The sequence below is a fragment of the Limanda limanda genome, chromosome 17 (assembly GCF_963576545.1).
Source record: "Limanda limanda chromosome 17, fLimLim1.1, whole genome shotgun sequence".
NCBI lineage: Eukaryota > Metazoa > Chordata > Actinopteri > Pleuronectiformes > Pleuronectidae > Limanda > Limanda limanda.
The window spans coordinates 16,117,756-16,145,467 of record NC_083652.1 but is presented as its reverse complement, the minus strand read 5'-3'; the positions used below and the strand labels follow the sequence as shown (position 1 = coordinate 16,145,467).

Below are 27,712 nucleotides of genomic sequence, written 5' to 3'. Positions count from 1 at the left end.
GAAATTAAATCACTGCGAATCAAATCCTAACGTTGGCATAAAGCAGGTGAAGCAAAGCCACCCGATCGTCGAAGTGTGACATTGCCAATCTAGTGTTTAAGGGAGGCACACCTCCAACAATGTGTGGACCTGCCAAAGATAAGTTGTCGTACATTTTGCGAAGCTGTAGAGACGCAGGATGAGGTGACGAGGAAACGTAAACACTCCTCCTCACCGGGCGTCCATTCTCTCTGCTTCCTCTTTCTCTTGTATTCCACGGCCGTGAGTCCCACGGGTGAAGTTTCACTGTTATCTTCAGGCTGCAGAGACACAACCCCCCCCCCCCCCCTCAGACACACACACACACATTCAACTGACAGGAAGCTCTTTGCTCGCTTGTGGTTTTTAATGGAGAAGCTCTGTCTCCCCAGTTAAGCAACTAACAGAGTGTGTCACTGGGACAGACCGGCCCTGCTGACCAGAGTGTTACTGGTTCAGACCTGATGACCTCCAGTTCCAGCTGTATTCACGCTGTCGCTGATAAGAAAGAGCCGCTGCCTTAACCTACTGTCAGGTCAGCACATTAATCTACATGGGACAGATTGTAAACAGAGTCTGCACCCATAGTGGTTCAGAGTTTAATTTCTTTTGTATCGTGGGATATCTGACTCACTCACAGTCGCCTATAGAATGTTTTTGTCTTGACTGTAAGAAGAGAGAAGTGAAGGGTTAGTTATTCCAGGGAAACAGACACAAACACTTTCATTGTGCTTCTCGTTTTCATGTCCTCAACTTCATAGGCACATACCTTTCCCTGCTTCAGTTTGCAGCATGAATAGTGGACAGACCCCAGTGTGGGTGTTGGGGGACGCAGAGGGGACAATGGATCTCCTTTAAGTTGCGGTGTTGAAAAAGGCACGCTGCCACTGGGGTCCTCCCCCGACTTCAACACTGATTTTACACGGTTGTGCTTTTTCACACTGGCTGAATCAATGGGCACGAGACAAAAGGACAACTCTTCTTTTTTTTCTTCCCCCCCTCTCTTTTTTGGGGCTTCTTGAAAGTACAAACCGCTGAGGGAAAGTGACCTTTGACATCACCTTTTTGGTGTCGTCTCTTATTCTGACATGATTTGAGGGTTATGGCAAAGGTCGTCGGAGTGCGTCACTCTACATGTGAGTGATGTCGTTGTTGGAACCGGCCTGGGAAAATGATAAATCTGATATTTTGAGTGCTCCCCGTGTGGATTCCCCGATCTCCTGGTTTTGCTGCCTCTAAATCAGACATAAATCTCTTTTGTATTAGTAACAAGTGTTGTCCTAACACCTCGTATCCTCACGACGGATTTAAATCTCAGTCAGGCAACAAATTGACTTTGTTGTAATGCCAGCCCCAAATGACAAACAAGGCCATAATGTGTATTGGAGTGTGCTCGTTAAGAGGTACCTGCCGCAGTTACAAGGGAATTGAGAGACGCTGAAAAGACCACACGGTGCGGGTTGTTGCCTAGGGACGCTGATGACACAGTGGGACATTGCATTGTTCTCCACACAAAGGAGACTCATTCAGACCCAAGGCAATTACCTAGTTTTCCTGGCGGCCTTTTTCAAGGATTCCTGCACCTCATACAGTGAGACACTGACAGGTCTTGTTTCTGAGGGGGTGGAACTGGGAGGAGACCACGTTAATTGGAGAGGGTGGTGGTCTTATTGATTAGATAATTTATGGTATGGCTAAAACAGCCAGCGTCTACAGTGACTAAACAAGGCATGAAAATTGGCCAATTGGGCTCAAATTAGTGGATTTTTGACTAATTGCAGAAAGAGCAGCAGGGTCACACGCTGGCACATCACTTAGTTGGAATATAAACGGATGAATGGTTTTATTTGGAATAGTTTAATTTATAACCAGGGTCCTGAGACACACATGTGACTGTGGTTACTGCCGGTGTTACAGGACGCTCCTCCTCAGTACTACAGCAGCAGACAGACTCTGGTGGGATCTTCTTGTCTGGAGCATCAGATCATGGACGACCACAACACTCAGATCATGGACGACCACAACACTCAGGTGAGAGTGAAATCTGTTAAAGCTAAATCTTTCATTCTCCATTGCAAAACTTTCTCTCCTCTATTACTATACAGAGATGTTACAATAGTGTTTTTTCCCTCCTGATTCCAATACCTGGACTTTAGTTAAACCCTTTGAAAAGGACAAATGCCATAGAACGTATTTTTAGATTTAGTTTGACAGTAATAACTGAAGAAGAACACGAATAAAGAAATCCAGAACTAGAAAACAATGAACTTAACAGAGTTCATTGTCCCTTCGCCTCTGTGAACTCCTCGTGCTCTTTTGCGTGATAGTTCTCTAAAAGTATTATGACATTGGTAGAGTTGTAGTCTGCTCTACAAAGTTTTGCGTCTGGTACACGTCGCTGTCTCACTTTTGGGACTTCCCGTCTGAAACCAAATTGTTGACTGTAGCAAGTTCTGTCTCACGCTGCACTACTGGAAAAATCACTTGTTCCTCACTACTCTAAAAACAGTACTTAGTTTGCGGATGTTTTGGATTGAAGAACAAGAAATGGAAAATAAATTGGTTTATATACACATACAATAGAGCTATCAATGGATATATTAGGCAGTCCCAAACTCTTGAGGGAATTTACTGCATCTTACTGGCTTCTATCTATCTTGTCACTGATTGGGTAAATTTGAGTAATTGTCCATAAATCCTCAGCGTGTAACAGCTTCTGTTTCCCGTCCTTCATAAGCCTCCCTCTGTGTTTTGGGCCCGTGTGTGTCTCAGCAGACAGGTCAGCTGTTCTTCGTCGGCCTGCCCTCCAGCTACAGCCTGCCGACGCTGGACGCCCCCCTGCCGCGGCTCCCCTCCTACGAGAGTGTTCGAAAGAAGGACCGCCAGAGGCAGATCCACATGATGATCGCAGACCGCTTCGGCCTCAATGGACCCATTGTGACTGAGGTGGGATATATTAGGCATCAGGGCTGTGTCACAGCAATTGATACACTCACAAACACTTTGACAATAGAGTAATTCAGGTGCTGCTGTTAAGCCTGGGAAATGGGGAAATACTTAACTCCTATTCTAGTCGGAGAGAAGGCCATTGTCTGTGGTTTCACAATCAGTGGAGACTGCACAAAGTGGGTTTCTATCTATTATGGCCGCGCTGTCACACAATAATGTAACAGGAGCGTGTTCAAAGATTAGACTGCATTCAGAGGGGAGTAAACAAGGCGCACTATCATCTCATCTAATGCTCGCTGCTGAATTGTGCCGCTGCCGGACGCTTTTCAAGGTTCTCCCTTGTTGATCTTTCGCTGAGCTTTCGAGTCGCGAAACGCTTCAGCAAACAAGGTAATGAGAAAAAGGCACATCAAATATAATTAAAGTCTGCGTCCTGAGTGCAAACAGTGCCTGGAAATGCAGCTTTGTGATCCTGTCTTTTTCCTTCTTTGACCTCCCATCCTTTTCCTTAATTAAACAGTCCCTGGCATGACTGCCCATCTCTCTCTCTCTCTCTCGCTCTCTCTCGCACACACTTAAACACACACAGACACACACAGACCTACACACTTACACACACACACACACACACATATACACAGAAAGCCCATTCACACACATTACTTTCCAGTCAACCCATCACTAGTCACTGAAAGTCTCCTTCAGCCACTTTTAGAAGAGTTTAAATGATGGCCCCTAAATGTCCCCCTGTCCGTCCCGCTGGCCTGAGGCAGGATAGTAGTAAAACTTTTGGTGGCCCTGTGCGTGTGGGGTTGTGGGGTGTGCGTAGCGGACAGAGGGCAGGGTTGTAGGGGGGCTCTTGTCGCCTGAGGGTCCCCAAGCAATTAAAAGATAAGAGGGCTCAGTCAGGGACTGTGAATCTGCCAGAAGTGATCAGAAAGATAATGCATTGGAGGAAAACACGTTCCAGGCGGCCGACGAGGCGACAGATTTATTGGTAATGTAAATACAAACACGTCCCACTTATTTTTGTGGAAAGATGTCAGAGCTCAGGAAGTCCTTCAAGCAGCCGTAACTTATATTCACCGTCAAACCTTCACCGTGAAAATGGTCACTCGTGAAACTCTTATACGCCCAAATTAATATATGCAGGGTTTTTCTAACACAGGTAGGAGATGACTGCCATCCCTGAGCCAGTAGAGGAGTTAGTCTTTTTATATTCCATATTAATAGTATATCTTGTTATATTAAATACCGTAATAGCTTAATAACTACTTATGACAAAATGTTTCCGACAACTTCAACTGATGTGAGTTTAGACTATTTTAGAATCAATCGTGTACATGGCCTTTATAATACTTCAGGGTTTATAAACAGGTTGCAGCAAACATGTCATTCAACACGTAACTGCAGCAAAATGTTTGGGGATTGAACGTGCGACTCTACTCAGAGCCGTCCCCTTGTGATCTGAGCGCTCAACACCGGGTCTGAACAGAGTCAGTAATGAGAAACTGCAGCTCTGAAAACCAAAACAATGAGCTGAAAGATGCTAAAAAAGTCCCCATAGGTGAGGGAAACTACACATTTCACATGCAACACATGTTGCTCTTTGTTGTGCTGGGGGAATGTGCAACGTTTCTCACGGACAACAACATGAAACCCAACATTTTGCATAAAAACGCTGTTTAAAAATATCTTGTTGTTTCCACATGTCTAACAGCCTCCTCCGACATACGAAGAGAGTATCCGCCAGTCTATGGAGCTGCCGTACAACATCCTCTCACCTGCTGTGGACATCTCTCCACCTCTGACTCTAGTCTACACCAACCCAGGCGCTGACATTCAGAGCAGCGCACCTCATCCAGTCAACTCGGACGCCGGCACCACCGTTCTACATGTCTGATCCTCAACGACTTCTCAAGCTGCCCAATGAATGTGAAAAGAACTTTGTAGCTTTACAGGCTGACCATGACTGGATCCTTCACAGGTTCACTGGAGCTGAGTCAGATTCCTCAAGACTGAGGGGGAACCAAAGAGGAGCTGCACAGCCTGCAGGAGAGGACACATTTGGCTGGAGCACACGAATGTTTAAAACACAGTAAAGGGAGAAACTGGATATGAACATTTTCTGAGGTGGCTGGCTCATCCGGATGAGGATTTGTGGATGACAGGGACTAAAATACACCAAAAAGGGACCCACTGTGTACTTTTCTGAATATAATCTGCCAGTAAATTAGTTGTTTGCTGTTGCTTTACTCATTTTACTGCCGTCCCTCAGAGCTTATCGTCTGGTTTGTGAGGTTATCAGAGGCCTGTTTTGATGACAGAGGCTGGGCCATACTGCTCAGGCATATATGGTTCAGAGAGTGCCTTTCATGAAGTTATAATAAGACATTGATTATTTGTTATCATTACCTCAGTTTTACTTTTCTTTGCTGAATCAGATTGGACTCTATGATTTCTGCCTTTGTTATTTTCTGCGACTTACAATGTAAACATGATGCAAAATGTTCGTCCTGCGTGTTGTCCTGTACTGTATTTATTAAAAAAACAAGTGACTCATTATTATGTCTCTTTTAAGCCAAAGGAAATAAAACCTTTTCTTAATTTTTTTTAAATTAAAGAACTAATAACAACACAGTAGCAGCAGGGGATCATATAAAAAACTGTTGTAATCTCTAGCTATAATATTAAAAGCACTTATCATTTGCATAATGGCCCCTGAGTTGAACAGATATATAACAGGATTTTTATTACTTTCATAAACATGTAATAATTATTTTAACAAATACATATATTGCTAAGCAGGACAGGCTTTAAAAATACATTATAGTTTATAATCTGAGTATTTTCATGTAACCAAAGCTAATGAATAAACAAAAATATTTCACTGTGAATTGTTTTGTAGTAAACGTAGCTTGTGTCAGAAAAGTACAGTGGAATACATCAAAACTGTATTTAAAAGTAGCTTTAGGGTAAATATACTTAGATTTTTGTGTTTACATATCATGTAAGGTGTATAATATTCATAACAGTTATAAGGGCCCGAGCACTGACAGGCACTGACAGACACTGAGGCCCTATTGAAATTGGAAGGATTATTATTATTATTTTTCAGGCAAATGAAAGCCCTCAAAGAGCCAATTCATTTGCCTGAATCATTTCAATAGGGCCTCACCTGTCAGATTAATACAACTTAAAAGGAATCTCACTGTCATGCTTATTAGTAAATGAAAACCATGATTATCATTATTATTATGATTATTATAAGTACACCCCAATGTTAAAGTGAGGCTGAAAAAAAAAGGTGCTTGACTGATCCACAATAAAACCTTGACACTGTTCTTTTCATTGGTGACTAAATTTGGGATAAAATCAATGGTTCCATATTATTTCAAATTGAATAACTTTGTTTTTATTATTATTATTATTATTATTATTATTATTATTTTTATTTTTTTTATTATGATGACTATTATTATTATGATAACTGACTCTGCCCCTCAGTTTTCTGTGTGTTCACTAACCAGAGCACCAAACTGTGTCAGAAACAGCGCCACCTATCGGTTCCATCACGAACATGGCTGCGCGCGTCGTCCACTGGTGAGCCGCCTCCGTCACTGCCCGGAAAAAACCCGAAGCTCTCCGATCAGCCAAGTATGTAAACAAGGTCAGAGGCACTGCAGCAGCTCCCAGACTAAAGCCTCTGAGTCCCGGACACTTTCCTCCTCACAGACCGGACCAGATCCAAACCGCTTCAGCCAAACCTCTGCGGAGCAAGGTAGGCTGGGCTGTGCGTCATGGATGTGTTATGTGCGTTGCTCTGCAGGACGCACGCACCTCTGGACACAACATGACTCGCATCACCCTTATACAATTGCGTGCACATTGTGTTACATCGCATGTATATAAGAGATATAAGAGTCGAGCTGCGTGTTGCAGATTTGCCGCAAAGTCAAACGCACAGGTGTGTGTTTACGCACAGTGCGCAGTCATCAGCTGGCCTCCAGATCTGGGTCGCTCTGCAAAAAGATGCTTGGTCATGATTTCCCACACGACTGAATGTTTTCTGACGGAGCGTTTTTCTTTTTTTCCTCATAAGCCTGCAGCTGTTTTCCAATATCTTTATATCATATGCAAATGTCTCCAGTGAAATCAGCTTAGTATGCAAATATATATTCTGGGTATGAATCCGTTATACTGCATGTAATTTATTGAAATAAGTTATATACACGAGAATTATATAAATATCTGAGTGCTGCAGATTTGTGGAGCTTGACCGAGCTGGAAAGTGAGTTTATTTATAGTCTAATCAGGACTATTTATGGCCACGTCTCGTAAGACTATTGATAAACTCTAGTCTCTAAATGGTTAAAGCTACTTGGATATGCAGTGATGCTTTATTTATACCGGTGAAACCTCCCTCATCCTCCTCGGTCTGGATCGGCATCAGAATCCGTTCAGATTGGTTGTCCTAACAGCTGCAGTGCCGACCAGACCAGCCAGTCTGAGCTCATGTAATCTTCTGCTGAGGCCTGTCACGTTTCACACTGACGGCTCCTCACTGCCTGGTTCTGCCCCAGTTTAATGATCGCTGCTGCTCTGGGACTCGGATGCAACCTCCAGAAAGATCGACCCGCTCCACGTCTCTCAGCGGAGATAATATGACTTTATTAACTTGGTTAGTGGCAGTGAAGGCAGAGGACACAAGAGAGTTGTTATGATCACACTCAGACGTTACCTTCCTTGAACTTTCCATCATGTGCTTCATCATTTACTTGATGTGCTGGTGTTTTGGGATTCAGCACAACAGTGTCTGCTGTCAGAGACCAAAACAATACAATCTGATCCACCTCATGAAATCCGAATATAACCAGAAATATCCAACTGCAGTGTATGCCTCCACCAACCAGTGCAGTTTGTTATTAGGTCCCTGTGACCTTTGCCCTTTGACCGCTGAAATATAATCAATTTATCTTTCAGCCCAAGTTATAATTGGTGAAAAGAAGAACAAATTCACTAGAGGCAGATTTAAGATATGATGTTAAATGTGTCATAAACATGTTTTTTGAGCTTTGACCACACAAATATTATCAGTTAATCTGTGAGTCTAAGTGAACATATTTGCCAGATTTGAAAGGGCTCTCCTAGGGCGTTGTTACAATATTTAATTCACAGGGGAAAAAATAGTTTTTGGAGGTCACAGTGACCGTGACCTTTGACCTCCAGATTCTAATCAGGTCATCCTTGAGTCCAAGAGAATAGTTGTGCACGATGTAATGCAATTATCTATTTGTGGTCCAGATATATGACGTTCACAAGAGCTAGAGGTCACAGTGACCTTGACCTTTGACCACCAAAATCGAATCACTTCATCTTTAAGTAAACGTGAACATTCGTACCATTTTTTAAGAAATTCGCTTGTGGCGTTCTGGAGATATCGTGTTCACAAGAATCAGATAGACAACCCAAAAACATAAAGCCTTGGTTGTAGGCTACAGGTTGAGATGTTTCCCTTCTACACATGATAGACAAGGAGGTTTCAGATAAATCTCAAATATATCAATGCAGATTTAATGAGTTTGCAACGTCCTGTGTGAACGCTGCCGACAAAACCAACTCGTTCATGTGATAATCTACAATAACATGTTTCCGTTTCTCACGGCAGGAACTCTGTCGCAGCGCAGCCATGATGATGCAGTGTTTTCACTTCATGGTGGAGCCGGCCAAGAACTTGACGGCCAGGATAAAGGTGAATAATGAGTGGAGCACTCTAAAGAAACGCGCTGTGTTTAATGTTTAAACAAACATGTAACGCTCCAGGCAGAAGGTTTTTTTAGTCGCCCTGAGACCGAAGCAGACGGTTGACATGAAAACATTTTTAGAGCAGCATGTGACTGCGTGCGTTTCTCATCTCCTGGGTCTGTTTGACCAGAAGCAGCCGCTGTGTGCAGAGAGTTGCTGATGAGATGAATCTAGGCAGAGAGTCTGGGAGGGAGGAGGGGGGAGGGGGGTGTCTTTTGTTTCTGCTGACAGCAACAGAACCATGATGTGCATTTTGATCAAGCTGAGTGACCTCCTCCTTTCTAGATTGACCTTATTACTTTCTAATGCACTGGTTAAGCAGCGTTAATGTCCTTCAAATGTCCCTTTTTCTTTAAACCAAAAACCTTTCTGAACAGTTTTGCTCGGAAAACCTTAACTTTTTGAATTTCCCTGCAGGAATCCCAGAAGAAGGCTAAGAAGGACAAGAGGGAGCCTCTGGATGAGGATCAGTTGTTTGTTCTGGATCTGGCTCGAGACTTCAGCCGAGTGTGCCAGGTACAACCTCCTGAGAACACACTTAGTACATAATCACCAGTTATTGAGAAATTCCAGGACTTGTTTGAACTTGGGATGTTATTAACAATAGTATGTGACACGACCAATAACATGACATGAAAGAACAACAACAATATCAGTAACAGATCATCATTCTGTTGCACTATTGAATGTCACTTTAGTTACAAATGTTATTAAACTTTCCTGAACAGAAACCTTTTTCCAAAGTTTTCCAGTGGGGCTGTATGTGAGAACGCAGATGTCAGAGTCAGTTGTTGCAGACATTCTCTGGATCTTTGCCTGCCAGTCGTGTAGTAAAACATCTGGAGAATGTCTGAGTGATGTGGGAATACAGCAGGAAAATGTCTGGGAAAATTCACAGGAAGCGAGTGGGAGAGTTGATGACGTTAACAGATGCAAAATAAAAAGATTTAAATATCTAAATGAGGCCGATAAAGATGTCAACTTGGAAAAACAATAAGAAACACGTGATCTCCTCAGTAGGATTTATAAGTTGGTTTGCCAATCTCATGCTGCGTCCTTCTTCTTCTTATTCTTCAATGAGCCTTGAATCAGAAATGATGTTGATGATTCTACCTTCATCCTTCCTGTGTGTCCCTCTCTGTTCTCTCACTGCAGAGGTCTGAAGTCCTGGAGCACATCTGGGACCAGGATGACACCTGGCCGACTCCGCTCTGCAGGCTCTTCATCGTCCAGTGGGCCGCTATGCTGGAGAGCAAGGTGCTAATCCCAGAGAAAATCAAAATGATCCATTTCCAGAGGCAGGATATAACTATGCTGACACAAGGTAAAGAAAGGTTTATTCACTAAATATGTGGATCTGATTGGTCTGCAGAAGAAGCCCATGCAAACCGACGGCTGGCCAGAGAGGGATGAGGGAAAACTGCCTGATCTGATCACTGAGCAGGATCTGATTCTGGCCAAAAACCAGATCCTCAACTGGGTCAAGGACCTGAGAGCTCAGCCGGATGTAAGTTCCTGTTCCGCTGATGGATTTTTGCAGGGTTTTGTTTTCTCTCCAGACACGTTTGATTCCCACTGATCTTCTTACAGCAAAGCGTGTGGCCTGGGGAGCCCGTGGCGAAGGTCCTGGAGGATCTGCAGTCAGCCTGGCGTTGGGGCCGTGTGCCCAATCTGCTGAGTGCTATGGAACTGGTCATGTGGACTTTACTGCTGCAGCGCCCAGACAAGGTAGGAGTCCATGTTATAGTATACACATTGTGATCTAAAGTACATTTGGATGTAATAGAAGCCTTCTTGATGTGTACTTGCAGGACACCATACCACAACAGTGGCTCATGTGGAAGCAGAGAACTCAGAATATTGGTATGTTAAGTATAAAAGTACATTAAGGTGATTTTCATTTGTAAACGTTCACATCCTTATGAGTCTCTTATTACTTACTTACTATTCAGGTGCCATGTCCTACATTCCTCAACCAGGTAACAGATGAACATTCTGTATATGTTTTTTCGCAAATCATTTAATTGTTGTTTTGCACGATTAAATTCCAAATCTCAGTATTAGGATTTGTATGAAAATAGATTGATAGTTTGCATGTCCAACCCCCGCTGGGACAAAAATCAGCATATAAATGAAAACCAGAGGTTGCCACACAATAAAACTTTCCAGCTCCCAGAATTTTAACTGATTCAACATTTTGACCTCTAAGTTGTTTGTCAGGCAAACTTCAACATGAATAGAAAACAGGCAACATACAGGCAAACGTTGCTGGTGAAAATTTGCATCAAATGTAATTTTGAGAGATGGAAAATCTCAAGGCAACTAACGTCTAGTTTCCTTAACCTTAAAACCAACATATCCAGTCTGGTTCATAAATACTAAAATACTAAAGACAATGCAATGTCTAAACTGAAAACACATTCGTGATTCTGTAAAACCAGCTTTTTGTCATTAAGTTTCATTCACTGTCATTTCTTACTGTTTTGCAGTGTGGAAATGGATCTCTGATGCTGCAGGTACAGGATTCATTTAAAAAGTGTTAGTCAGTGTAATCTGTGCTGAAGCTCTCTAGTTAATCAAACTGCTCCATGTCCCGGCAGTCGAGGTGACTCTGGATCTGGACTCAGCCAACCCTGATCTGCTCATCTCCAAAGACGAGATGAAGATGCGCTGTGGCTATGAGAGGAAGGATGTTCCCAACTACCACCAGCGCTTCGACGGCTGGTGGTGCGCCGTCGGGTCGGAGGGCTTCGACTCCGGCCGCCACTACTGGGAGGTGGAGGTGGGGGAGCGGGACTGGCGGCTGGGCGTCGCCAGAGAGTCGGCCCTGAGGAAAGGCTTCAGGTCCCTGAACACCAACACAGGGTACATGACCCTGCGGCTGGAGAGGGGCACTGAGCTGAAGGCGCTGACCGTGCCCTTCACCTCCCTGCCACCGGGCCTCATCCCCAGCAAGGTGGGCATCTACCTCGACTACGACCAGGGCCAACTGTCCTTCTATGATGTGGACAAACACCTTCACATCTACACCTACAATGAGAGCTTCACTGAGAAGCTGTTCCCCTTGTTTGGTACAGTGGAGATGATAAAGGATCTGGTGATTAAGTCCCCAGCTGCTAAGAGCCAGTGTCTCTGCTCCACTGCTTGCCTCTGGGGTTGAATTCCCTTCTGTCACCTCTTCCTCTAAACTCCAGTAGACATCATATAAGAAACCCAGTTATATCCATACTGTATTCCAAGTCAGAGATCCTGATGTAAGACACAATCACTAGCTCCACTATGTGACCACACTCTATGCTGCTGCCGCTTCAATGTGATTGTTGCTACCCCTATAGAGTTATCATGTTACCCTTTGCTCACGTGCATAATGTATTTTCATATTGTATATTTAAAACAAACCCTATAGCTTTAATGTAACGTAATGTGCAATATGAATCCTGCAGTAAGAATGCACTTTGTGAATTATAAATAAACCAAATCTGTGTCTTACATTTTGTCTGTTTTATTGTTGCCTGTAAAAAAGCAAATCTATTGTAGGCAATATATTTGAAGTTGAATAATAACATTAATAATAACAATAATAACAGCAGCCATGTTTGTGAAATATCATATAGGTGATTTTTTTACTGACACTTTAGTACTATTATTTGTGTCTGTTAACACAGGTCCAGAGTTATGAGAAGTAGTTGATGAGTAGACAATATTTGTTTTACTTCCCATGCAAGATGAATCAAATGAAACATGCACCAAATAAATTATATAATTCAAATAACTTAAAAACAAACAACTTCACATTCAAACAATAATGATAAATAATAAATCAATCAAATATCCAAATCCGAATAATATCTAATCAATAACTTTAACCAAGGGTCAATAATTATTAAAGGTAAAGTTTAAATTGTTTAAACAAATTGGCAAAACGACATAAGGCACACACAGACTGACATAACAAACAAATAGGAATAAACAAATACACAATAAGATAAGTTAAGTTAACAAGATGAGATAAGATAATCCTTAGATAATCCTTTAGTAGTCCCACAGGGGGGGATTTGCAACGTTACAGCAGAAAGAAGGCATTCAAGATAAACATCATAATAAAAGTAATAATAACTTGCATGCAATACTTATAATATCATGAACTATAATATAAAATACTTAATTGATGTAGTTACTATAATATATATAAAAATTGCTTCAAATACATTAAATTTAGCTCAATGAATGAATGTTTGAACAGTTTTTATTATTCTGGGAGTTGCCTCAGAATAACACTGGCGATGACGTCATTGGTGTGCGACGACACCAGGCGCCCTGCCGCTGCTTCCCGGGCTCTGATTGGCTGATCGCGTTCTTCTGCCCACCCGCTGTGAGTTTGCCCTCCTCGGGTGTTCGGGGGGCTCGGGGGGATACAGACTCCGGAGAGGGTCTCATCACACAAACAACAACATGACTGCGAGTGTGAAAGCGGCGTTGAAAACCCACTTCGGGTTCGACGGCTTCCGGACCAAGATCCAGGAGGACGTGGTGAGCGCGGTGCTGAAAGGTGGGTGCACCGGCTCTGTGTTTACCTGCTAGCTAGCACGTTAGCTGCTGGCTAGCTAGCAGCAGGTTCACCTGACAACATGGAGCTACACGTGGAGTAGTGTTGTTGTTGTTGTTGTTGTTGTTGTTGTTGTTGTTGTGTGACATGCCGGTGGTTCCTGTGCACAGGGGACCGGGATGTGTTCGTGTGCATGCCCACAGGAGCAGGGAAGTCCCTCTGCTACCAGCTGCCTGCGGTGCTGGCTGAGGGCATCACCCTGGTCATATCCCCGCTCATCGCCCTCATCCAGGTCAGTGGCTGTCTCTGTCATCCATGGAAGGTAGATGGAGGTGGGTGGGTGGGCATGGAAGTAAATAGGTGGGCAGATAGGTAGGGGAAAGTAGTAAGGTAGGTGAGTAGGTAGGTTCTGTTGATATCTATGTTTTGTTCTCTATCTTATGAATATATTTGACTATATTTTACCTACATTTATATCCTGTGAATCAATATTAGCTGTGTAGTCTATAGAATTAACAATATTGGACTCAGGTACAGGGTCAAACACAGAGCGCAACCATCTGAGTGTCAATCTGACTCCAAAGTACAGCTTGGGGAGAAGTGTGAGAAGGAAATTCATCTTGAGATTTGAGATAATGAAAGCACGGATTCTCAGGAAGGAGAGAGGACGTGCCAGGACTAAACACAAAGAACCATTTCATGAATTATTATGAGAAAAACATATGAAATCCTCCTCTAAGTCTAATCTGCTGTGTCTCTCCACTGTGAAAGACTCCCTGCTTGATAAGGGCACAATGGTGGGAGACACCTGGTGGAGTGCATCTTCTCTCCCAGTGATATGCTTGCAAAAAACTGCACTTTGAGAGACAGTACACATCTGGCCAATTGCTGAGTGCCCTCAAGAGAAGAACCGCCTCTGTGTTGCACGCTGTGTCTTTTACAAATACTGTGGACTTGGGATAGGGGGGTCTTCTTCTCGACATGATCCAGTGAACCTGGTGACGTGTCCCGCAGAACCCCAGAGATTCTCTGTAAGATTTGTTCTTATACAATAAACATATTCCTGTGAAACTTTTGAACATTGAACTTGTCTAAATTATTAACCTTTCCCACTTGAACCTGTGGGTAGGGAAGTAGGAAGGTGGGTAGGTAGATAGGTAGGTAAGTTGTGACTCAAGATGGGTGGGGCAGTAGGTAGGTAGGTGGGTGAGTAATTTGGATGGTATGAAGGGACTCGAGGTGGGTGGGTGGTTAGGTTGATTCGAAAGATAGTTTCATAAAAAGGTCTCTACATGTTGTAAGGTGTGACACCCTCCCACACCAAGACTCACAGTTTGTTCAACAGTGCAATACTCATGGGCACAAATGATGTTTGAGTCCTGTTGGTTTACGAAGGATGGCGCCAGGTCGCCCATGATCAAAACTAAAGAAAAAAAAAAACAAATATACATTTTTAAGTCCCCAGATGCAACTGCAGAACCTTGGGATGCTGTTTCTTTTTAAACCTAGCCAAACATTACTGTCTCCATCGTTCCAGTTTTAAAATCCTGAGTCAAGTGCCAAAAATAACTGAAGCCATGCCAATGAGTTGGTCATCTAGGCTCTGCGCCTGAGTGTGTATGAGAGATGTGTGGTGTGGTTGTTTTGCACAGAGCTGAAGTTGTGCAAAACATGGTCTTGTGTGTACTAAAAAGGGGATGGGCTTCGTCTTTAGTCATGGCAACTCACAGATCATTGTCATATAGTTAATAGTGTCCAGTAAGATTGCTGTAGTCCAGCTATCTTACTGGACACGTTACTATTATTCACAGACAATGAAAAATACCAGGCAATAGATAGTGCCTGTGTTTGAATTCCGTGACAACTCTGCATCTATTAACTTGCTAACACATCACACATATATGAGCTGTTGTGTTCCCTCTCAGTCACGTGTCGCTTCCTTTCCCAGGACCAAGTGCAACGCCTGACGGATCTGAACATCCCCGCCTGCTCCATCAACTCCAAGCTCCCAGTGGGCGAGCGCCGTCTGATCATGGGCGACCTGGAGAGCAGCCAGCCGAAGCTGAAGCTCCTCTACATCACTCCGGAGATGTTGGCGTCCTCCTCGTTCAAGCCGTGCCTGACGGGCCTGTTGTCCCGCGGCCTGCTGTCCTACATGGCCGTGGACGAGGCCCACTGCGTCTCCCAGTGGGGCCACGACTTTAGGCCGGACTACCTCAAACTGGGTGAGCTGCGTGCGCGTCTACCTGGAGTTCCCTGCTTGGCCCTGACCGCGACAGCACCCAAGAATGTGCAGGAGGACATTCTTAAGTCCCTCAGGCTGCGCTTGCCGCTGTCCTTTGTTACTGAGGTGTTCCGCAGTAACTTGCACTATGATGTGATCTTCACGGAGCTGCTGCCGAACCCTTATGTCCACCTCCATGCTTTTATTAAGGAAGCACTGGCGCTGGACAGCGGGTCTAATGGACAGGTCAGTAGACTGGACTCTGAGGGGTTTGGAATCTTCACTGTGACTCTCACCACAGTTTAATATACATTTTGTGTTGGAGTCAAACAAAGAACAGAAATACAAAAATACATTAATCATAAGCCAACTGCAATGGCTACCCTAAGGTTTTCACTATATTTTTATTAGTTTCCACTCGCACAGTAAGTTGTTTATAGTTTTTATAGCATCCAAACAACACTTTTCTGGTGGACCATGTTATAGTTTCTAATTTATATCTAATTTTGCATTTCTGTTCCTTGTTAGACAACATACAGTTTATATAGGGTAGAATATATATCTGATACTAGTAAGCTGATATGGGTCTGATAAAATCTGTTATTGTTATATGAAATATGAAGGTTTGACTCTGCTACTGAACAAAAACACAGCAATGTGCTGAAGGCTGGATTTTTATATATCTGGATAACAAAGGTGTTGTTTTAACACACTGTGCCGACATCAGCTTCCATCCTGAGATGGAACAAACTCACATCCTGCAGAACACTATGATTATTTGTGTGAACAGACATTGTTTTTGCAGTATTGTATATCATAGAATTCTTGTTTGATGCTTAATTGAATCGCTTTGGCTCGTGATGTTTTCCCCTGAAGCTGCTGGTTTCCTCACACTTGCTGGTGTTTGTGAACAGGGCTGTGGGATTGTTTACTGTCGGACCAGAGACGGCTGTGAAACGGTGGCTTACCAGCTGACCAAGCTCGGAGTCCTGTCCAAGCCTTATCATGCAGGTAGTTGAGTTTCTCTGCTCAGTATGTGAGGCATTAGAAAATAAGAAAATACCAGAAAGAAGTGTTTGACTTGCGCTTCTTTTGCAGGTCTGAAAACGGGAGATCGCACTGAGGCCCAGAATGACTGGATGCAGGGCAAAGTTTTGGTTATTGTCGCCACCATCAGTTTCGGCATGGGAGTAGACAAGGCCAATGTCAGGTGAGGGAATGGGGGGGATTTTCTGTATTATTTTGTACTGCTTACTAGGGATGGGGGGAAAAATCGATTCAGTTACAAATCGCGATTCTTGTGAATGACGATTTTATATCGCCATGCTGCCTCCCAAATCGATTTTTAAAAATACATATATATATTTTTTAACATATTTTTTGGTTTATACAGGGGGGGATATATAGGGGGAGCAACATCACCCCAGAGCATGTTGACCAGCTCTTGTTTTTTGCACAAGAATCTAAACATACCAAAGCACTAGCTTTGCATCGCCTACATGCAAACAACAATAGCCTACTTTTTGTTTATTTCAAAGTTTATATTTTAAGTAAATTTGTATTCGTTCTTTTTAATTTACCTTTTATTAATTGTTTGAAAGTAGCCTCAGTGGCATACATTTCGTAATCTGTCAGTTTGTGTGCAGTTGACAGGGGCTATACAATAATAGGGAACATTTTATTTATTTTCTCTATTGGCTGCCCGGCAGTGATTAAGTTAATGTTAATATTTGAAATAAAACTTGTAAAGCTCTAAGTGAATTTGACTGTGTTGTATTTGAAGGTATGATTCAACATTTTTCCATGGTCCAGTATTTAAAAAAAAAGAAAAAAACCAAAAGAAATCCCAGGAAATAGTAATATCGAATCGCAATACTTACAGAATCGCAATACATATCGTATCGCCACCTAAGTATCGTGATAGTATCGTATCGGGAGTTCCCTGTTGATTCCCGTCCCTACTGCTTACTGTATTTAAGGGTGTATATGCTGATGTTTCTGTTATTCCCACAGGTTTGTAGCTCATTGGAACCTCGCTAAGTCGCTGGCCAGTTACTACCAAGAGTCTGGGCGAGCGGGCAGAGACGGACTGCCCGCCTCCTGTCGCACATACTACTCCCGGAAAGACAAGGAGCAAATTAACTTCCTCATCCGAAAGGAAGTCGGCCGCAGACAGGTCGGTTTAGCAAACAGAGGACTAGAAATGTAAGGATTCAGATAAACGTCAAGGTTTGTGAACATCTATGATCAATATTTCCACAGTCAAAACGCGGCTCCTCAAAGGACGCGGACAAATCAGCGATCAAAGACTTCGAAGCCATGGCGTCATTCTGTGAGAAAGAAGGGTAAGTGAAGGAATCACTCTCACTTTTTGTTTATTATTTACAGTAGGCAATACAATAAGTGTTGAGTCAAAGCCTCACTTCATTACACAATCCATTTTCCCTTTTCTTAAGTACATCTTGCATAATATAACTTTCATCATACACATGCAATCTCAGTTTGCGTACAGCAGAGGGCAGACTTGATCTCTCCTCACGTCCCAGCTCTGGAACAACTTCTTATCCAACTCCTCAACAATGACTCGTTAACAAAGCAATTTACATTCCCCGTCACATCTTACTTTTATTGTTGATATCCTATTTATTTTATTATTTTTAATGGTTCTACAAATTTTCCCCGCTCAAATTCCATGTTTTTCCCCCTGCGCAATTTAAAGTTGCATTTTGGGTGTGGCCATTCCTTTCCCCACATCAGGAGAGTTGTTGTTGCCCTGCAGAGAGCAGGGATGCTCCAAGGAATGTGGATTCTCCTGACAACCTGGCAGCTTTTTGCAGGTGTGCCTGGCAGGCAGTCAGGACACCCCTCTCTGTGCTTGACAATTCAGTTTATTGTTCAAGGGTTTGGCCTCTTCGGTGCCGCCGAACACACCCATCTTGAATGTCGGCCTATGAATTACATGGGCATGAGTCGCAGCCGGAGTCGAGAGCTGCAGAGAAACTCTTGCAACCCTTTTGTCTGTGCTTAGAAGCCTGATGTGGGAGTTGTAAGTCCAGTTATTGCACATGTAATTGCAATTCTCTTCGTGTGGAGCACATTTGTTCAGACTTTCGGTCCCTTCATCTTGGCCTTGCAGCAGCAGCGGCAGCAGCAGCAGCAGCTCAAGCAGGTCACCACTGCAATGGCCACAACCATCACTGTGGGAGAGCAAATCAGCAGTGTCACGGCCAGAACGTTTTTTTTTTTAAGAATCAATAAAATCAATACAGGAAGAGAGGTGACTTACAGATGAAAGTGAGCAGGACGAAGAAAGCCCCCAGATCTATAGCGTTGGCGCTGGGTAGATTCTGCAGCTTTACCCATACCCTGCTCAGAAGGGTCAGCGTCTGTTCTCCGGCATCCATCCTATTGACAAAGCAGCAATAAGAGTGGATGTATTTACACAGTGTCGATTTTATTTGCCTTTGTTTAGTGTCATCAGGATGTAACTCCTGTTCCTGACAGAGACCAAGACAACATCGCTGGTGTATTGACACAAGAGGATCATTTCCAGCTGTTTATATAGGGAAGTGACAAAGTGCTTAACAGTTTCTCAACCTGTGGTTTTGTGGTTTTTAAGAGAGATATTTGGAGGATTGCAGCGAAAGAAAGACAAACTTCTGACTGGCTGGGAGTGAACAGATGAATGTCGTGTTTCTAGCCAAGCAGGTGTCTGGGAGTGATAATACAGAGGGAGGTGCTGGTGGTTCAGGAGGTTAAGCTTTTAGAATAGTTTAACCCTCTCTCAAGCTTTCTGTAAGAAAACACAAGAATAAGAGGTGAAAAACAAAGCAGGGTTCTTCTCTGTGTTGAACTTGTCACGTTCCAATTTCTTTTAAGGAGTTTTTTTTTCTATAGACGGTGCTGCATCTATTACAATGTTATATAATTTTTGTGGCTGGTGTCAAACTATGCATGATTTACCATTGTCTGTGTGACATGGGTGTGACTGTCTTGGGGTTCAACTATTTGCTTGTTTGTGGTGTTGTGTTGCACTGCATTACACAACATGGTAGAATGGTACAAACATTGGATAACAGAATAAAGTTTTTTAGTTTAACATTTTGGGGAACAGAACTAATTATGTCTTGCCTAACGTTTTTTTGTCAAAAGCGTTTGCTTAGCTTAGCTTAGCACAAAGACTAGAAACAGGGGAAACAGTTAGCCTTACTCTGTCTAAAAGTAAGAGATAAAACCAAAAAATAACCCTACATATCATTTTGTGTGTCCAACCTATTCAAAAACAAAGGTCTAAAGATTACATTTAGCTGTTTTTACCAAACTAGTGGACTGTGGTCGACCCTGATGGATAAATAACATTTATGCTCCGTCGGTGCTTGATGTGGTTGATTTTACACCTTGTTTATATCCAGTGTCAGATCATGTATCAACATCCAGCGGTTACAATACAGTTATTGTACTGTTTAACAATTCCTCATTTTGACTAGTGAAATGGTCTCTGTGTCCATATCTTAAAATCCTTCTTCTTATTCTCCCCAGTCTGCAACTTTTCTAAGGTGCTTTGTCTCTCAAACACATTTAAAACAGACACACTCGCCGTAGAAACACTTACCTGCGAGAGCCCTGGTTGTTCTCACTCACTCAGCCGAGCCCAGAATTAAGTGTCAGAAATAACAAAGCAGAAGTGAGCCGACCAGTTGATGAGGAGGAGACAGCGACGAGCGCGGCAGGAGTTTTGCCTGCGGAGCGTCTTGAGTGCAATCAATCATCCAGAGGAGTCGTCTGACGCTGCCTGAGATTAGCAGACAGGTTGAGATTAGGGTTAGGAGGGATAATGTCTCAGGTATAGATGATGGTCTTAGATGAGGAGTCGAAAGAAAAGTGAGATGACACTCAAACAAATCTCATTCCCTGCTCCTCTGTAGTTCTCCTCCACGCTGCTTTTGAATCTTTCCTTCCCTTGAACGTTGTAAACTTCCAAAGCTTCTTCTCCTCCTCAGGCTTGTTCCCTTCTTTAGTGGTTTTTGTTGATGTCACACACACACACGCAGTAGTTATCTCCTGTGCAATTTGACTGGTGAGCCTCACTTTAGTGTGTATGCGTCCAAGGCTGCCTGGGAGTGTTCACTTCACACACTCTTTGTGTTCCTCCTCGTCTTTCCCCACCTCCTCTTGGTTTAGACTGCTCCTCTCTCTTTCGCGGCTGTGGAGGCAGCGTTTCCATTTCTAGCAAGGTAGTGAGAATGTTGTTCTGTAGAAAGTGGCTGGTCTAATGACACTCTGTGTGTGTGTGGTTGTTGTGTGAATATTGACTGTTACATAATACTGGATCTGATGTAGGCCTTTTAAAAACGAGTGGAGCAATCCCAAGGAAAAAACAGGGATTTAAAAAAAAACAACAACATGCAGGGAGAGAGTGATGTTGTGTTTCCATAAAGCTTTAGTGTGCAGGAAGCTGAGACTGAAAATCACTCCTCAAATTAAGATTTAATTTGCTCTAATGCATTTTTTATATCAGAACCTTCATAAGTGCAGATGTTAATAGCTCTGTGTGTAATTAAGCTTTTGTGTTGTGTTTTTCAGACAGCAATATTTTTAATGTCATGTGGCAAGGGAGTTCTATTTGGCTCATTTCATAATAAAAAAATCAATCATGAAGGTTGTGACGGTTACACAACATCTAAATGATCGGTCATGCTCTAGAAAAGTTGCCCTAACAGCCTGTGCATGATGCAGTGTTGTTTGCTCTTCACTAAATAAGTACAAACTCGAATACGCAGCTAATTTCTGGATTGTTTTGTGAATTTATTCTAACTTGCAGGAGGGATATAATCTCATTTTATCAGCGTCTCTCCTCTACCCAACAGTTGCCGTCATGCCATCATCTCCAAGTTCTTTGGGGACAAGGCGCCAAACTGTGCCGGCGCCTGCGACTTCTGCCGAAACCCTAAAGCGGTCCGAGCCCAGCTGGAGAAAGGAGGAAGCCTCAGCACCAGAACCGCTGCAGCTCAGAGCAGCGAGCCCACGGGACCGTTTGGCTTCATTCCAAAACAGTATGAAGGTGGAAGGAAGGGCTACGGCTTTGAGAGGCAGGACATTTTGATTTGTCCCAGTAGGGATGTTAAAGTTCTGATGTGTGTGATGTAATATAATGCAGAAGCAGAAGACTGACAGTGATCTCACACCTTGTAGGTTCGATGAAGGGGAGAACAGCGGCAGTGAAGATGACGGCTCACACAGGAAAAAGGAGTTTTCCGACCTCTTCAAGAAGCAGATGAAGATACGGAAGGTGAAAACTCAGTGTTTAATAATATAAACTGTCTCTGGCAGAAAACAACTCATTGTACATTGTTTAGCATTGAGTTTCTAGTATGTACATCTGCTCACCAGCTGTGGGGAGCCGAAAGACAGGGGGCTGCTGGGGCCCCTGTGTCTGCAGCTCGTAGTAAATCGCTCCCACATGTTCAGTGGAGCTGTGGCACAAGACTGAAGGCAAGCGATTCCTCAGCAGGGCCAAGTGGAGCCAGTTTACAGCACATACAATAAAATAAGGAATGCCATAATGGTAAAATGACAAAATAGTAAAAGAAGAACTTAAACGAACAGGAAGGTTTCATCGTAATGGAAATTAAAGGGAACATCATTTCACTGAACTACATTTAAGTTTTAACGTTAACAAAGAGAAATACCAGATAATGTCATGCTACACTTAATATATATACACGCCCTATAGGAGAACTTTAATAAAACATATGCATCAACTCATCCAACTCAGGTAGATTTTTATCAGCAGTGATGATTCCACACTGCTTCACAACATCATCTGAGTTCTTTGAGAGGCTCCAAGCACCCTGAGTTAAATAGTGTTTGTTCCACTTGGCCTTTAAAGCCACAGAAGCTGACATTGTGTTTGTTTTTTGAAACTCAAATGAAAAGCATCAGTCGGGCAATGTCCCAATTCCCACCAAGTTTTGTGAATATCTGTTATTTTGTCCACCCACACACAGACATGGAGAAAACACACTACCCTGCTTTCCTAGAACTAACTACTAACTTCTGTCTGTGTTGCTTCAGGGAACTGACGGCCAGAGGGGAGATTTCGTTCCTCCAGGTAAAATCAGTGAAGAAGAAAATAACTATTTAATCAATACGCAGGCTGATGTTTACTGTCAACGTAACCGTGTGTCCCTCTGTGCAGACGACAGCTGCCAGCTCCGAGATGCCAGCAGCCAGAGGATCCCCAGGCTCACTGTGAAGGTACAGCGGAGCAGTCGAACGCCACCAACACATTCCTCATACCCGCTGCACTCATTAACACGTCTGCAGGAATCCAGTGACTCATGTGTCACGTGATGCGAAGGGAGACGGTGGAACCAGCGTTTCAACTGAGCAACACAACAGCACAACTCGAATAAACAGTGAATACCAACACAAAGACAAGGAGACGGCAGCATACTGCCACTGTGGCTCGTTTATGTATTACATAAACATATGTATTTTAAATTCAATCTATTTCACGTGATGATACATCAACTCTACACATGATAAGAAAATGTGTTTGCTTTGTCATCTCGTACAAAGGGAAAATCTAACTTTAACTTTTTAGAAAGGAGACTAAAAAATACAGATGTAAATACAGAATGTATCTGAAATCCTGTAGCAAACTAAATTATTTTAATTCTTCTGTTATTAATACCTTTAATAACCCTTGACCATTTTATTTGGACACTGTTTTTATTTGATTGTTAATTCCCTTATTTTCCAGGCCAGAGAGCACTGCCTGTACCTCTTGGAAGAGGCAATGATTGACCACCAGGGGGCAGCAGGCACATTCATGTGAGTATGCAGACACATCCTTGAATCATCATCCTCATGCATACTTCATTTTCTTCAGAATCATCAGTCGCCTTACGCTGTTCTTCCTCTCCTCTCCATCTCTCAGCTACGACCCTCTGTCCTCGGCGGCGGATGTGGAACACGAGGTTTTCAAGAACAGCAAGTCTGCCAACTTGTACAAGGCTGCTGTGCTGAAGAAGGTAAGTTCTGACTGTTTTGCTGCTGATAAAAGGAAAATACAAGCCCAAACTCGTCTCTTATTCTGAAGGTGGCAGAAATGAAGAAAGCAGCAGCTTCCTCGACTGGAGGAGAAAAGGGAAAAGACGACAAGACGACCAGCAGCGGTGAAGCTGGAGAAGTTGAGTCGAAACCCACAGGGGAAGCATCCACCTCCTCTTCTTCCTCCTTTTCTGAGCAGCTGCAGGGGTTCACATCTGCATCTGAAGTCTACTCCGTAAGATCCCCTTGGTTCACACTATTCTTATGGTGGAGCTTCAGACAACCCTTACATTATTGTGTATGCATTGTTCCTGCAGCTGAAGCGTAAGAGGGTGGGAGCCGGCCTGAGGGGCTCATCCGACCCCTTCAAGACCGCCAAGGAACTGCTGGCTTCCAACAAAGGGTCCGAGAGTGGTGGCTTTTACAATGATGGCTCAGGAGACTGCGGAGAGTCGTCTGTCGAGGGAAACAAGGCGAGAACAAAGACAGACACGTCCTCAGCTGTAACATCGACCATCAGAGACCGAGCAAATGCAGTGGCTGCATCCACAGACAGCCCGACGAAAGCCGGCAAAGCCACGAGCAAGAAGCAGCAGAAGCTGGAGGAAGCGGCAAAGAGTTCCCGCAACATATCCCAGTATTTTGCAAAGAAGGAAACAACGGAAAAAATCCAGGAGGAGCCACCGGAGCTGAAGGGACTTGATGCTATGGAGTCTCAAACTTCCACCTTACTCCAGCAGGAAGAGATCATCCAGCTGGAGGACTCACTTTCCAGTGTGGAAGCCATGGAGGACAGTCCTGTGGAGTCCGAGGTTCAGGATGTGACGCAGGAGGAAAGTAGAAAGGAAGTGATCATTATAGCTGATGATGACGAGGAGGAAACGCATCAAACAGAGACTTTGGAGCTGAAGCAGATTCATGACACATCTCATCAGGAAATGAGGTCTGCAAATAACTGATTTCACCATCTAATGAAAACTTTGCTGCTTTTTTGATGAACTGTAACAGAATATTTTTACCCCTCAAACAGAAAAGAAGCAGAAGAAGAAGCAGCCGAACCAGCTCTAATACCAGAGGTGGGTGTCGCTGTCCAATCCAGTCTAAAGATAGGTTTCCTGCACAGTAGCTGATGATGATGCTTGTGTCCAGTTGACAGATGACATGAAGGCAAACGGAGAGTCGTCGTCGTCTCCTCCGCTGAAACGCAGCCGGCCTCCAGAGGGCAGCAGCAAGAGAGTGACCTTTAACCCCAACGTGCAGGAGAGGGCGCTGCAGCCGGCGAGCGAGCCGCCCACGCCGCTGACGCTGAAGGAAGCGGCCGATGTCGTCGTCCGATACCTGGACCCGTTTTACAAACGGGGGAAGTTTGCCACCAAGGTGTGAGAGATGATTATTGTTTCATGTTTGCAGAGAAGCAGCCGAGAGAAATGAAATAACGTGTGTGACTTGTTTGCTTTCTTTGGTTTAGGAGCTGTTCAAGTCCTTTGCTCGCTACTTGTCTCACCTTCTTACCCAAGGAAGGAGTCCGGGAAAAGGTCAAGGTAAATACACAAAAAATACATAACAAAAATAAAGAATACAACAACTGTTTACAAACACAAAAAGCTCCAGAATCTTGTCTTTTCAAGCTGATGTCTTTATTAACATATCTTCTTTTTTTTTTTTTTTAATTCTCTTTTTATTTAGAAAGGCACATTTCCATCACATACATTAAATACAGCTTTAGTCTGTCAAGGACATAAGTCAGGATGGATGTAGTAAGTTTGGGTGATTTTGTTTATACTGCCTTTCTGGGGTTTTGTTTTATGGACCTAAATTACTCCATGTAGGAACAATAACAGAGGTAAAGAGAACACAACCGGGGAGCGCACATCACATCAAAAAAAGGAGAATCACAAAAAACACAAGTTTATTCAAATAAAATCAGATCTAACTGGTTTTACATACTCAGTCCATTTGGTCCAGGTCTTATAGAAAATGTCTTTCTCGACCTTGAGGGAAAAAGAGATCTTTTCCACAACATAAATCTCATACACAATTTCAATCCATTCATCGATGGTGGGAGGGTCCACTTTTAACCATTTCCTCGTGACACATTTCTTACTAGCTGCCAACAGTATAGCGAGCAGTTTTTTGTCTTTTATGTTCCACGTTTCAAACAATATCTAAAAAACATATCTTCTTTTTAAGGTTGAGATATTTATATGTTCAGGTTTTTCATGAATTACGTGTTTGAAACGTCCTCAACACTCCCACTCGCTCGCTGTGAAGTTACCAGACTGCTGTATTCTCACCCAGGCTCAAAATTTGTATTCATTTCATTTAATTTTTCATGTCACGTACGGCCCCCTCTGGATAAAACATGTCAGTTCAGTGCTCGTCTGACACCAGCTCAACTCTCTTCTCTCTCTGTTTCCACAGTTAAAGCAGAAGCCAAAGCTCTCATCAAGAAGTTCTTCAACAAAGTCCAGCGCTGTGAGAGCGAGGCCGACTGGAAGCACCTTAAAAGATCGCCCAGCTGTAACGCCACAGAGAACAAGGCATGATGGGAAGGGGAACGTCCCTTTTTTTTAAGGCCAACCCCTTCACCTCCTCTTCGTCAGTGCCTCTTGTTTCATCGATCTCAGGCTTTGCCACCGACGCCTCGCGACCAGTTTCATGGTCGATTTGCTGCTAAACTTCTGCTTTCAGTCCAAGCTGCTGGTTCGTCAGCAATCAAGCAATAAAATATGGACGGTTACAGCCGGAGATTGCAGAAGTAGAACGATGATGCGTGTTCTTTTATGTCTCTGTCTGTTACCTGAAGGTTGTGTACACTTTGCATTGCTGACGACCAACACTTGAAATGACTGAACCTGCAGAAACAGACTTCATCTCAGTGCAGTGAGGGAATATCGTGTATGTGGCACTTCACTCTTCTTATTGTCTCCTTTTCTCCTGCACTTGTACATGTTTCAAGTCTCTGTGTGTTGATATTCATACTGAGAATCACTGGAGTTTATCCTCTGGGGATCATGAATGTCTGCACTACATTTCTTCCAAATCCACGGATCAGGCCTCATTCCGGTTGTCAGTGATGTGAAGTGTACACACTCTGAAGTAAACTGGTGAAAGCATAAAAAGCACTATGAATTAAACCATATTGTTCTGTGTTGTTATAGATATTTTTTACTTTTAATTGCTGCTCCATATTTTGACTTGAACTGCAGAACAGACAGCAAAGCAAAAGGGCATAAATGATAGATACTGTATGATATAAAAGTCTGTACTTTATTTGACTTAAACATAATTTGGTAGATTTTTTTGTTTGCGCTGAAGGACGTGTGTTTTTCTTTTTATCTGGATGGTTTCTCGTGTCAGTGCCCGTCAGGTTTGTCTCCACAGACCAGAGGAAGAAAAACCACCAAAGAGTCAAACTTGAAGCAGCGATGGACAAAGACTTGAGTCTGAGAACAGCCATCTTTGATCTGCTCTTTGCTGCCAAACGTTTACAATAAAATCTTTGCTGAATAGGAACAGACAGTGTGAGACCTCACTTATATTTATGAAAGCTTCAATTGGACAAATCCAATTATGGGGAGGAGGAAGAGGAGGAGGAAAAGGAAGAAGAGGCGACGTCAGTGCCAGGGACAAGTGTAACATAAACAGTGACATCATCTCCATCAGTGCTGCCTTCATGTGCCTCACGTTACTTCCAGCTTCCGACGTACCTGAATTCAGACCCTGAAAGAGGAGGGGGGGAAAATGCATGAAGTGAATTGCTGATGCTGTTTTTATTATTATCCTCACAGGAAGTGAAATCTGCTGTTTTGTTGAGGACGAACAAACTATTATTATTATTTTCCTCTTCAGTATTTTTTGTTTGTAATCAAAACAAACACAATAAGGAGCGAGACAAACAAAAAACGCTGTAGGCAGGGTTTACATTTTAACCTTCTATATATTTATTTTAATATTGATCTTTATGTTTTTAATCGTATTATTTATATTGATAATACTGTTATGCAGAGCTGATGACTCTAAATCAACTTTTCTTTTCCCAATTTCTGAAAAATACATCTTTCTTTACTCCAAACCAGTAAGAAAATGTGTATCCTCACCAATTGAATTATTAT

The 27,712-nt window shown here is 43.1% G+C and overlaps 3 protein-coding genes across 3 annotated transcripts in view; all 3 read left to right on the top strand.

Moving 5' to 3' along the window:
- Positions 1-5,532, top strand: part of si:ch73-364h19.1 (uncharacterized) — a 6,716-nt gene extending 1,184 nt beyond the window's left edge. Inside the window, exons 3-5 of the mRNA XM_061090751.1 lie at positions 1,936-2,049; positions 2,791-2,964; positions 4,688-5,532. Of these exons, the coding sequence (XP_060946734.1) occupies positions 1,936-2,049; positions 2,791-2,964; positions 4,688-4,870 (471 nt within the window). The 3' untranslated portion in view covers positions 4,871-5,532. The remainder of the gene's footprint in view (positions 1-1,935; positions 2,050-2,790; positions 2,965-4,687) is intronic.
- Positions 5,533-6,587: 1,055 nt separating this feature from the next.
- si:ch211-120g10.1 (E3 ubiquitin-protein ligase TRIM69) lies at positions 6,588-12,261 on the top strand. Its single transcript, XM_061089913.1, has 10 exons — positions 6,588-6,748; positions 8,636-8,719; positions 9,190-9,288; positions 9,928-10,029; positions 10,145-10,279; positions 10,363-10,500; positions 10,584-10,635; positions 10,725-10,751; positions 11,262-11,288; positions 11,373-12,261. The coding sequence occupies exons 2-10, from the start codon at positions 8,657-8,659 to the stop codon at positions 11,930-11,932; spliced, it is 1,203 nt and encodes a 400-aa protein (XP_060945896.1). The 5' UTR covers positions 6,588-6,748; positions 8,636-8,656; the 3' UTR covers positions 11,933-12,261.
- Positions 12,262-13,144: 883 nt separating this feature from the next.
- recql5 (RecQ helicase-like 5) lies at positions 13,145-27,108 on the top strand. The gene is made up of 19 exons (XM_061089317.1): positions 13,145-13,321; positions 13,489-13,610; positions 15,267-15,788; positions 16,457-16,553; positions 16,641-16,752; positions 17,556-17,718; positions 17,805-17,887; positions 21,410-21,631; positions 21,735-21,831; positions 22,617-22,653; positions 22,741-22,799; positions 23,308-23,378; positions 23,485-23,578; positions 23,647-23,832; positions 23,915-24,540; positions 24,628-24,673; positions 24,747-24,974; positions 25,066-25,138; positions 26,019-27,108. The coding sequence occupies exons 1-19, from the start codon at positions 13,225-13,227 to the stop codon at positions 26,141-26,143; spliced, it is 3,060 nt and encodes a 1,019-aa protein (XP_060945300.1). The 5' UTR covers positions 13,145-13,224; the 3' UTR covers positions 26,144-27,108.
- The last annotated feature ends 604 nt before the right edge of the window (positions 27,109-27,712 follow it).

Excerpts from the sequence above, each read along its gene's own strand:
- si:ch211-120g10.1 (XM_061089913.1), top strand. The coding sequence starts at position 8,657 with ATGATGATGCAGTGTTTTCACTTCATGGTGGAGCCGGCCAAGAACTTG. Across the intron at positions 10,501-10,583 it reads TGCTGCAGCGCCCAGACAAG|GACACCATACCACAACAGTG; the intron begins GTAGGAGTCCAT and ends GTGTACTTGCAG. Across the intron at positions 10,636-10,724 it reads GCAGAGAACTCAGAATATTG|GTGCCATGTCCTACATTCCT; the intron begins GTATGTTAAGTA and ends CTTACTATTCAG.
- recql5 (XM_061089317.1), top strand. The coding sequence starts at position 13,225 with ATGACTGCGAGTGTGAAAGCGGCGTTGAAAACCCACTTCGGGTTCGAC. Across the intron at positions 17,888-21,409 it reads TCATTCTGTGAGAAAGAAGG|TTGCCGTCATGCCATCATCT; the intron begins GTAAGTGAAGGA and ends TCTACCCAACAG. Across the intron at positions 25,139-26,018 it reads GAGTCCGGGAAAAGGTCAAG|TTAAAGCAGAAGCCAAAGCT; the intron begins GTAAATACACAA and ends CTGTTTCCACAG.